Source organism: Cheilinus undulatus, linkage group 21 (genome assembly GCF_018320785.1).
Source record: "Cheilinus undulatus linkage group 21, ASM1832078v1, whole genome shotgun sequence".
Taxonomy (NCBI): Eukaryota; Metazoa; Chordata; class Actinopteri; order Labriformes; family Labridae; genus Cheilinus; species Cheilinus undulatus.
Window position 1 is genome coordinate 4174797 of NC_054885.1, and position 12034 is coordinate 4186830.

The window sequence follows — 12034 nt, forward strand, 5'->3', positions numbered from 1 at the left end:
TAACCCATTTTTGCCTTTTTTTTTTTTTTTTTTACAAAATAGATATACATTTTTAAGAAGGCTATATTCTGCATGAATGATTTAAAAAAGAGGTTTATTTCATTGATAAGTGGTTATTTTTTTGGGTTATATATAAAATATGGATATCACAGCTTAACTTTACAATAGACCATGGTTTTGTTGACCTCCATGGGCCCCCAGTTTGGCTTGGCCCCCAAAAACTCTCCCTGTTATACCCCCTTATGGACAGACTTGTCTCCACATGACTGTTCTTGAAGGTGCATGTCTGTGTTGAACCACCTTCAGGTACAGTGGGGGTCCTCGGTCTCTGGGACCTTTATTTTGGGGTGCACGAGCTGAAAAGGTTGAGAACCCCTGCTTTACAGAATGGTGTATAATGTATGCATGCTGCTCATTGTGTTGTTTAATGGAAAAAATGGCTTTTGGGAGGAATCCAACGATGCATAAGATTAACATCTGCATCAATTGATTACAGTGCTGCCAAATCAAATATGAGATCTTTTACCAGGCTGTACAAACTCTGGTCTGAGTGTTAGAGAAAATGTTGGCACAGTGAGAGTCTTACTCTAAAATAAGTGATGACAAAACATCACAATTGGCTAAAGGCTCACTTGTTATTTTAAATTTTGGTACTGGCTCTCATTTTCACAATCGCTGCATCTCTGAACCATAGCTCTTAAAACAGAGGCCAGGTTGAATAAAGAAACAGAAATGCCCGACTCTCATTTCCCTAAATAAATAAATGTATTTGCTGATCATTTCATACTGTAGGAGGAATTCTCAAGGGCACACGTTGCAAATAGGCTCACAGTTTAATCCACGTCTTCCTGATAATCATCATCACCAGTAACTTCCTGGAAATCTAAAGCTCCCCATTTCCCAAAACAAGTTCAGCCCTCCATTTAAATCATGCTTATGGCACATTATTTAATGATGATTATTTTCAGCAACACATCACTGAGACAATCGCATTAAAATCAGGTCCTGAACCACATCAGCGTTTCTGCAGCGTGTGGTTTGGAGGGTTAGAAATGACACAGTAAAGGGCTTATAACTGGTCAGTTTCCCCCACCGCCTCCACACCAACACAGTGGATTTCCATCTCTATTTATAGACAGAGATGGGCTGACGGACCATTAAAACTTAATCAAAGGGATGGTTTCTCTGTCACACAGCAGCAGCACAGGACTAAAGGCTGTTAGCCAAAATGTGTCACACAGGACAGCAGAGGATGGAGAGGAAATGAGAGGAAGAGAAACAGGGAAGATGGAGGAATTTAGGAAAGGTTGATGGTGTCAAAGAAAGGCAGAAGAGATAAAGGAGGATGAATAGAGTAGCAAACGTGAGAAGGACAATTATGACTGAGTGAAAATTGTTTTGTTAGCTCAGACAAACACTTGTTAACATCATTGCCACTGACAGGTTGTTCTGTAAGGGATTCTAGTGACTGGTTTGGGCTGTAAAAAGTAAAAAAAAATAGCAGAAGAAAGGGGCATTCTTGCATCATTTTTATGTCATTGTAATTGCGCAGCTCTTGCCTGTTGTTAGGTCAAATTAAAGATAAGTAAGAACCATTTTACTGCCATCAACAGGCTGCAGAAGTCTCTGTCAGCAGCCAGACGGCGATGCTGCCTATGTTCCTGTAGAGTCTGTGGCTTTTATGTCCTCAGATTCATGTTTTCATACCACTTAAATGTGTTAGCCTGCCTTGTGATAGGTCATTTAAGGTAATTGAAATTAGCAGAAGCAGAAATTGTGTCTGTCACTAAAAATACCATGATTTTGTGAGTATTAAAAGTGTAATAATGGAGTGTTCCCCTTTGTCTAACAGTGCAGGTACCACTGGTTTAACCCTTGGCTGACCCTGCCTGAAATATTTTAAATTCTTGAGAAGAACAGGCTGGAATCTGGAGATTGGACAAAAATGACCTGTAACAGAAACACTGGTCATACCATGGGCACTGAAACATCTCATGACTTCTTAGATTTATCATTTTGGAGATAAAATGTTGAGCTTTCTCAACTGTGGTTTTGTGATAAACTGATATTTCTAGTTTTTGATCCCCCTGTCTGCATCTTATCAGTGGTTATAAAACAAGCCTTTAGGTGCCCACATCACTCACATGTGTGCTTCCAAATGTATGAAATAAACAAACTAAACAGTCCTTTTCATGCTGGTTGTAGGTGTGACTCCACTAGTCACCTCATCCCCCACTCCTCTGTCACATACTTCCTGTCTTTCTCAAGCTGTCCTATCTGATTAAAGCACAAAAGCCTCAAAATATCTTAAACAGACCCAGGCTATACAACAAAAAACCCAGGTTAAGCCAGCTATACAATACAATTTGGATGAAAAATTATAAGTAGCTATAGCAGGAGAAATTAAAAAAATAGATGGTTGGATTTTGATTTAGCAGATGCAGGACATTCATTAAACTTTAAAACAGTCTGGATGCTTTTATTTTGTCGTGTTAAAGGGGAAGTATGAGAGCAAATATAGGAGGTACTTATACAGCATGTGTTCCCAGTCATGTCTATTTATGGTTGTCAAAATGTGCTATGCTTTCAGGATTTGTAGGACCATGTATTTTAAAACAATGCAATTTCTGATATTTTAGTCATCAATCGATCAAAAAATGACAAAAAAAAAACGTTATATTTTTAGTCAGATTTTAATCAAAAGCTGCCAAACGAGAAGGAGAAACAGATGTGTCTAAATAGCACAAAATACAATGGCAACACTTTGGCTGCTATATACTGCCTATTAGGGATGCACAGTACTCCCTCGTTGTTGATACCTGATATGCCAGGATTTACAAATTCACCCTTCCTGATACTGATATTGATACAGATCTCTAAATGTAGCTCAGACCAAAAACAGCAAACTAAATAATGCACCTCTTAAAAGTGATGAAAAAGAAGCAGAATTCAGGCCTTTTAATATAGTTAAGACTTTAAGCAGCAAGGATAAGCAAAGAAAAAAAGGCTTGAAATGGTGGGAAATGGTTAAAAAGTGGCAAAAATGGAAAAAGAGGAATAATTGGGTAAAGATAAAGCAAATAACGGGTAAAACTGGGAGGGAATGGCGAAAATTGGTTAAAAAGTGGCTGAAACAGGGTAAGAGTGGGGAAAAAAATGTCCAACAAAGACAGAAGGGTGGGAAAATGGTGAAACATGGTTAAAAAGTGGCAAAAATAGAAAAAGAGGCAAAAAAATGCTAATATAAAGCAAAAAAGGGCATGTATATGAGAGGAAAATAGTGAAAGTGGTGCAAAAGGGAGCACAAAAGAAAACAAAAAGGCAAAAGGGGGCAAAACAGTATGAAAACGGTGGAAAGTGGTTACAAAGTGGCAAAAATGGGACAAGAGTGCTATGAAATTCTAAAGAAAGGCAAAAAAGGGCAAAAAGGATGGGAAAATGAAGGAATGCTGTTAAACAGTGGCAAAATTGAAAAATTGGGTAAAAATGGTAAACTACGGTGTAAAAGTTTCAATTAAATAGGAGGATAAAGTAGTTAAAGATGGCAAATACTTGTCAAGAAAGGCAAAAGAGGGCAAAAAATGGATGGGAGAATGGTGAAAACTGGTTAAAAACAAGTGGTAAAAAGGGGTAACAGTGGAAAATATAGCTAAAGAAAGGCAAAAAGGGTGGGAAAATGTTGAAAAGTGGTTGAAAAGTGGAAACAAAAAGGTATGAGTGGAAAAAAGGCTAAAGAAAGGCAAAAAAGGGTGGGAAAAAGGTGAAAAGTGGTTGAAAAGTGTCAAAAAAAAAGGGTTTGAGTGAAAAATATGGCTAATGGAAGGCAAAAAGGGGTGGGAAGATGGTGAAAAGTGTTTAAAAAGTGGCAAGCCAAAAAGTGAAGAGCCAAGATGAGGTGCCCTGTCCAGGGCTAGCCCCAGCCCCTGGTCTGGGCCGTTGATTAAAACAATAGATTATTCATATTGGGCGTCTAGTACCTCTGTTTTTATTGGTGTGGTACACAAAATCCTGTCAGTATTGTTTGAATTTAACTGGAAGTTTAAAACCTTAATGATGTCTCCCCTGTTCCCCTCCAGGTGACCATGATGAGCCTGTGCCTTTAAGAGCCATATTTAAAAACTGATGTGATCTTAGTTCCTGCTCACTGTGGTCAGCTCACTTTTAGTCACTGTATCTGTTTCAGTCGCACACTGAGCGAGGCGGTTTGATGCTGCAGTTATCGTTGAGACTTTGTTGAGTTAGTTTTTAGCTTCATCTCAGTGGATCTGCTGATGACAGCTCAGCCATACATGCTAAGGTGAGACAGCATGGACGTATGGGGGCTGCTTTCTCTGCAGCCACCGGCCCGTTCCACAGAGGACCGTCCCGGAGTCCCAGCTGCTCGGTGAGAGAATATTTGACTACCTGCTCACAGATACGGGACATTTATGTCCCCATTGATATGATGCCAGAAGCAGCTTCTGTGTTTGCATATTCTATCTACACTTCATGCTATTATTTGACTTCCTTTTCTCTAAAGCAGAATGACAACAAGAACAACTAAATGTGTTTTGGTGCCTCTTTTGCTTTCACATTGTCTCTTTGTGTTTCTGTACTTCTCTGTCTATGAGTGTATCCTTTAGTGTTAGAGTGTGTGACACAGAGGGAGATATGGAGCCAGAGAAGGCCAACTGCAGCACAGCGAGGGCTCGGGGGGTCACTGACCCCTCACTGCTGAGCATCTGAGTCAGATAAACCTCTGACCCCTCTGTCTGTCAGTGAGAGAGTGACACAGCACTCTTCAGGAAAGGAGCCGTGATCCGTCTGAGCTGCTGGTGTTTGGTCTCTGAGGTCGTATTTGGTTCAAACTTTAAAAAAATCTGCTCAGCGGTGGACGTCTAGATAATTTTTCAAGCTACTTTTAACAGCTTTTCTCCCTCGTTATGTGTACTCTATCCATGAAACCAAAATGGGGGTTTGCTGTAGTGGGGATGTAACATTCACAGTACGTACCTCAGTTTTAGGGTCATGGTTTGGTACAGGTTTGATTCTTTAACATAAAAGCATGTGGTTGTTAGTAAACAGCCTGTACAGCAGGTACTTGTGGACAGTGTTTAAGGACCCCAGACTAGCTTATGTGACACGATACGATGCTGGACTTGTAGCCGGTGTTCTCTACGTCTATATATCTGCGTTTAGCTTTGAAACGCATTGAAATCACTACTGTCTTTGACATTCTCTGCTTTCACATCCACAGGCTTTTTAAGATGAGATACTCCTTTATTAGTCCCACAAGGGGAAATTCCACATTTATCGCAGCAAGAGTGGTGTAAACACAGCACACAAGAGAGTAAGAAGAGCCTGCATTTAGTACAATTAACAAATAAAAAATAGGAAATATAAAACTAACTTACAAGTTAAAAGATTATGAATTATAAATAGTATTTAGAGGGATTAGACGCCAGCAGGTCTCACAGCTCTGCTGCTCTTGCTTCTGAATCTGCCTTTTCTTCTTCGTGTGTTTTGTTGTGTCCACTTCTTCCTCTTCTTAGTCAGTTGTTTAACAGCAGTTAGCAAACGTTATGATGGTACTACCACCTTAATTTACACATAAATACTGTTTAGATAGTACACTGTGTCAGGTGGAGTTCTTGATGAAAAGACTTTTCTATTACCTGCAATTTCCACATACAATGTCAGTGCCGCGGTTTTTGCTCTGACCAAGGCGAGCGACCTCATACACAGGAGGTGTATCGAGAGCACCAGGAATAGTATGTCAACAGTGGATTGTTTTACCTTTTTGAGGTTAATTTTTCATCCCTTCCAGCATGAGTTCATGATATTATTGCTGATGCCATGGATGAGTGCATTACATAAATTAAAAGGTTTATGTTGAAATAAGGATGTGTGGTTTTATTTAGCATTTTTTGCTGAATGTCCTCAAAAGTTGACTTTTCCTTGTCAATGGCGCTGTTGTAGCTCGTTGACCCACTGACCTCCCAGTGACCTTTTGCTCTCACTGCAGGATGAGGCGTAATGTTGATATAGTGATGATTTAGGATCGGAAGTCCGTGCATTGAGTCGTTTTTACTTAACATCTTGTGGTGGAGCAAGAGTGGCACACTGCTGAATTAAATGATTTTGGCTGATTATCAATGAAATAAAATGCTGACACTGATGCCACATAACTGGCACCAGTAACTGGCCAGGCTGGGAAGAACTCAACTCAAACATGTATAGAACATGAACGTACGTCTTTTTAATTCTTTCAGTTTGTAAACTGTACATATTGTGTCTTTTAGGCTAAATATTTCAAACAGATTATCTTGTGGTCAGTAGGGAAATACTTGTGTTTCATCAGGACCGACATCTAATTTTTATCAGTTGATAGGGGTGTGACGAGATCTCATAAGTTCAAAATGTTACAAGACTTCTCGTCGAAGTGAAATCCATCTCGCAAGATCAATAATGTGCAGATACCAGGAGCAGCAGCTTTACTGTCAGAAACAATACCAAAAGTGGAAGTTATAAAAGATCTCAAAGATGCCCTGGACACTTTAAAATTGTTGGTTTGACAGCTAATAAAGAAACAGAGCTGATCCATGACCCATTAAGATCACCGCTCCAATCCCCACCCCCTACTTCGTGAGCACTACCTGGGGCCATACGTGATCCGCCTATGCATAATAAGTTCATCATAACGGTGTGAAATGATGAAATGCTGCTGCTGGAAACCTGTGCAGTCTTGTGAAGAGGATCCAGGGTTTATTTAGTTCATGTATGCACGCAGAGTCACACATAGTGCCGGTATCTGTGACTTTGTAATGCTATCGTCTATCAGTCACACATCCATCAGCTGTTGGCTGTGCTAGCATCAATCAGGAGCTTAACATGCTTAACAACATGAACTGTTCTATACTGCAATGGTAAGCAAAACAAACTCTGTTTGAGCGCCATAGAGTCCACTGTTAGCTCCGAACGAGGTTATAGCCCCAGTTAAACGTGTCCTGTTTGTTGTCTGACAGCAGACAGAGCAGAGACACACACTCACTCACGAACGCACACACGTTAACACATACGCTCATCTGTGCGTCGTGTCCAACAATGAAAAAGCTCATATGAGAAACAAGTCCCCAAAATGATCAAATAATCTATTTCTGTAAATTACTGTAAAAAAAGCAAATGTGTTATTTACTAAATGATTTCTTTAGGGTGTTTTAAATATGGATGTACTTAAAGAGGATGAGAAATAGTTTGATTTTACTGATTCAGCTCTTTATATTTAGCTCTGTTGTAAACAGTTTTTAAAGTACTTTCAAAATAATCTAAATGCTTTTATTATTATTGAAGTTGTAGCAAAGAGTGCATAGTGTAGTAAAACAAAGATGGGTTAGACTATTAAAATGAAAGGTCTGATTTGAAGATCATTCAAATGTACAGTTTGAGTCAAAGCTAGACAAGATAAACTTAGATAGCTTATTCAGTACAAGAGGAGTTAGCTTAAACATTTCTGAATAGACCTGAATGCTTTGTAATCTTGACTTTCAGCTGTATAAAGAACATATTTTCTGCTCATGTGTTTTTTTTTTTTTTTTTTTGTCAAATTTAAAAAAAGGTTTAAATTCTGTCTCATCTCACTCGTCTTGAGAGATAAGAACCTCATCACACCCCTACTATCCAACATTAACTGTATCAATATGAACAACTGGGATGCACAGTATTATTGGCATCATTATCTGTATCTGCAGATGTTAGCTTGGAAGGTGAACTATTGGTATCTGCATGCAGGAAAATTTCTGGCTGTATTAACAGCTTATAAATGGTAATGATATAATATGATAATATAATATCTCATTTAAACCAGCTGATAAACACACAAGATGTCAGCATTAAATTGAATGGACTCAGCAGATAAACACTGGTAACTGATGCCTGTAAGTGCCTCATAATTGAGCTTAGGGGTGTCAAACTCAAGGTCCAGGGGCCAAATCCGGCCCCTGTTACAGTTATATATGGCCCTCTAGCATGAGGTCTACACATTTCCTCCCATATAAAAATGTAAACTTGCTGATTGAAAATATCATTTTTAAGTCATAAGAATCAGAAAGAGTGAAGAGTTGAAATAATTTGATAAAAAGTAAGGAGTGTGGGAAAAGAAATTTTGTATCTTCATTTAGTATTTTCAATTTTGCATCTCACAATTATGACTTAAAGTTATGGCTTTGACATTTTCAAATCATAATTTGACTTTTTTTCTCATATTTTGACATTTAGATTCATATTTTTACATTTTCAACTTCTAACTCTGACTTTCAATCCCAAATATTGACATTTTTTATTTAAATCTTAAAATTTTATCTCATATCTTGAACTTTAAAACTTAAAATTAAATATTTCTCTCATAACTTGACATTTAAAATGAATGGTTAGAGTTTTATCTTATATTTTGACCTTTAAAACTCTTGATTTTGAACTTTATCTCATATTTTTGCCTTTTTAACTCATTATTTTGTTTTCTTTCTCATATTTTGACCTTATCAACTCCTAACTTTGACTTTTAATCCCAAATATTGACCTTTTAGATTCAAAAACCTACATTTTTATCTTATCTTTTCACCTTTTAAACTCTTGATTTTAAATATTGTCTCATATTTTGACATTTAGAGCTCACACTTTTGAAATGTATTCACAATTTAAATGTTAAAAGTCACTTTTTTTTTTTTTTAAATTTGTCAACTTTTAGTCCAAAAATCATTTAACATCAATGTTTAATTTCTTTTCCCTATAATTTTTTACTGTTGAAGATGAGTTTGACAATTTATGGGAAATGTTGACCCTGTTAGGCCCTCAGGTTAGACCCAGATTCACAGTTCGGCCCCTGCCGTGATTCAGTCTGGCATACCTGATTTAGCTGATGGCTGATGTTTGTAAACAGGGTTGATATCACGTGATACTAAAGTTAAACTGAAGCAGCGATGCAATCCCTACTGTCTATATAAACAGTGCATGTGTCTATGTGTTTGGAAGTAGTGAATTCAGACTACTTCCACATACATAAACACATGCGTTCATAGTCATATAGGCTATTTAACATGAAGAAAGTCAACCACAACAGCCTGTCTCTCACTCTGAAGCTGCAGCAGCAGGAAGCAGAGTGGCTGTTCGCTCTCTCACTTACTAAACCTCTCAAATGTGTGTGTTTGTGTGTACAAAGTTGCATGACGCCTCAGCCTCTATCAGGCAGAGAGCAGAACAGGAAGCAGTGAGGTGGGGCTCGGGTCTGTGCTGTTCTCTCTTCCTGCCCTCCGCCTCGTTCACTCGCTCCGCTTTTAGACCGGCTTTTGATTCCTGGCGGGAAGGACATCCTGGATTTTAAAGGCAGGCAGGAATAGCTCTCTGTGTGTGATTGGCTCTGCTGTGAGGGTGAGGTATTAGTGTTCAGTTTGTGTCCGGTGACGGGGTTGGGAGGGCGCCGGGCCCGGAGCCAGAGCCAGAGAGGCCAACCATGGCCAGTGAGGACACCCAGGAGAACCTGGCAGGGGATCATCAGGTTGATTCCCCCATGCACACAGAACTAAGTGACACTGAGTGTTCGGTAAGCAGGCCTCAACATGGCCGTCTTTTCTTACCATCCACGTCTGTGGCCTTCTCTTTCAGTCTGCTTCCTCATTCACTTCCTGCAAAAACATCTTCAGTCTGAGGGTGAATCACATGTGAGTTTTTATCCTGTGATTTGGAGCTGTGCTGCCCCTTGCTCCAGAGGTTATTTGTCCTAAAACACGGGGGATTTAGTCGTATTGTGTTGAACATGAGTGCGTCACAACACAAACTCTCCCTTCCTGTCGTTCATGGTGCCTCTGCTTTCTCTTCTGACTTTAAAGGCTGTGGCTGCTTCTTACACTCGAAGACGTCTCAGGCTTTATTAGGAGGGACTTGTGCAGAGGGGTTACCAGAATTTTTAATCTAACATAAAATAATAGTAAAAATTAAATGATATCAATGCTTTCTTTGATAGAACGGCAACAAAAATAAAGCAGTAGGTGGTCAGTATTTGGAGATTTTTAAAGTTGTTTATAATAATGAAAAATTTCAAGCAAACTCCTGCACACTGTCTGAATTATTAAAAAAAGTCCATGTTCACACTATTACCTCCCTGAGTTTGTTTGTCAGAGCCATGACGGCCAAGTCAGACTGGATGTGTGGTGTCATTGTCATTTTAGCACAGATGCTTTAAAATCAGGGCTTTCCAGCGTGAGCACTGAGTCACATGCACCAAGAATCTAGAGATTAGGAGGCTTGCCTTTTAAGCTTTGCAAGTTAATTGGCCAAAAATTAGCTGATGGGAGAATAAAAGCTGACTGGTTATCGTAAATGATTCACAGAAATGTCTTTAGAAGATGCCTGCAGAGCATGGAATAAGAAGCCAGTGTCCTTTATTTAAGAGGTCCTAGCAAAATTCCCACACAGGCATTGCACCAAAGGTAAACAATAAAGTAAATGTGTCAGTGTGATTATTTCCTTGGTAGGGAAATGCAAGCAGAGCAGAGACATTACTCCAGACAGCAAAACAATTTCGAGACAGTCATGCTATTTCTTGCCTTTCGTTTCGTCCTAATATCTGTGTTGTAACTTAATCTGGCAGGTATTGGATGTGCTGGTACCAGTACCAATGTCTCTACTGGAATTTGTTACTCATCCCTATATCAGCTGTAAATTCTGGCCGTACAAGCAAATAAGTTAGTGGAGTGTGAGCCTGAACCAACAGACCTACAACTTCTTCACACGCACTATCAGTATTTGGATTTCTGTATATGTCATCCCAATTTCGGGTTATTAAATCATTCTTAAAAGCAGTTAGGGATTCTTATTAGGGCTGGGCAATTAATCGCAAATTAAATCAAATCGCAATATCACCTGCTGCAATCAAATTGCAGAAGGTGCAATATTTTTTTTTACCTGAAATTTGTGCCAAAATGCCAGTTTACAGCTTTTTATGCAGCAGAGATGTTATGCATGACATATCTTGCAATTATTCAAGTGCAATTTTTAGAATAGTCTACAGCAGTGGTTCTCAACTGGTGGGTCGGGACCCAAAAGTGGGTCACAAAGCCCTTTTCAGTGGGTCGCAGATGTGTGCCTGGGCAAAAATTGTGCCAAATTATCTAGAGACTTGATAAAACCCGCGTGTTTTGTCCCGTTTCAGTGTTTTATTACGGCTGTTGTACAGTCTTCCCGTCGAACGTGACATCAAAAATTAAGACACGCACCTTCACGAGGGGTCCCGTGCAGCTGACGCGGCAGCTGCATTTTTGTCAGACGCGGCAGAGGTCAAAATGGCATTAAACACGCTACAGACGTGATTCTTGAAGACACTGCCCCCTAGCTTTTGGGAGAATATCAGTTTGCAGCGAAGAGGACGCCGGCGCTGTAAATGCACCAGACGTTTCTGCATCATGATTCCACATCAGTTTTTGTCCGTTTGGTCGTCTACGTGGAAAGCATAACTGAGCCTTAAGGCCCACGCTCTATTATTTTTTATAAAATACATCTGATTGACCCAAAAATCTCCAAAATCTGGGTCGCAGTTCTCCTTGAAGAGTTGATGGTAGGTCCCGGGACCCAACCAGTTAGGAACCACTGGTCTACAGAAAAATTCTTAATTTTTGTATGTTTCTTATTGAATATGAGAATGACATAAAGATTGTCACTCCCTTCAATACAAAAATGCATATCTGATTTTAAAATACAGGTTAAAATCATCACATTCATATTTTTTAAAATTGGTCAGTCCTTGTTTAATCTAATATTATGTTGGTTGTAATACAGAATGATTTATTGCTTGTGTTTGTTGGAAAGTAAATGAGATGTGGAACTTCTGAAAAGATTGCATATCAAATCGCAATGTTGGAGAAAAATATTCGCAATTCAAATATTTTCCCCAGTCGTTCAGCCCTAATTCCTATGTTCTGAAAATCTGACTGCTTTTGCATCATTTCATCTGACACTCTTGTATTGCACTGTCCTGTTTATTTTGTGCAAAACTATTTTTATTATT

At 39.1% G+C, this 12034-nt stretch overlaps 1 protein-coding gene across 5 annotated transcripts in view; it reads left to right on the plus strand.

Annotated features, from left to right (window-relative positions):
- Positions 1-12034, plus strand: part of pkn1b (protein kinase N1b) — a 74380-nt gene that overhangs the window by 30807 nt on the left and 31539 nt on the right. The window contains exon 1 of one of the 5 annotated variants that reach the window (XM_041777668.1): positions 4301-4384. The exons of 3 other annotated variants lie outside the window; for them this stretch is intronic. In XM_041777668.1, the coding sequence (XP_041633602.1) occupies positions 4316-4384 (69 nt within the window). In that variant the 5' untranslated portion in view covers positions 4301-4315. Of the gene's footprint in view, positions 1-4300; positions 4385-9232; positions 9575-12034 lie in introns of those variants that run through there. One more of the 5 variants, XM_041777667.1, reaches the window with a different exon arrangement.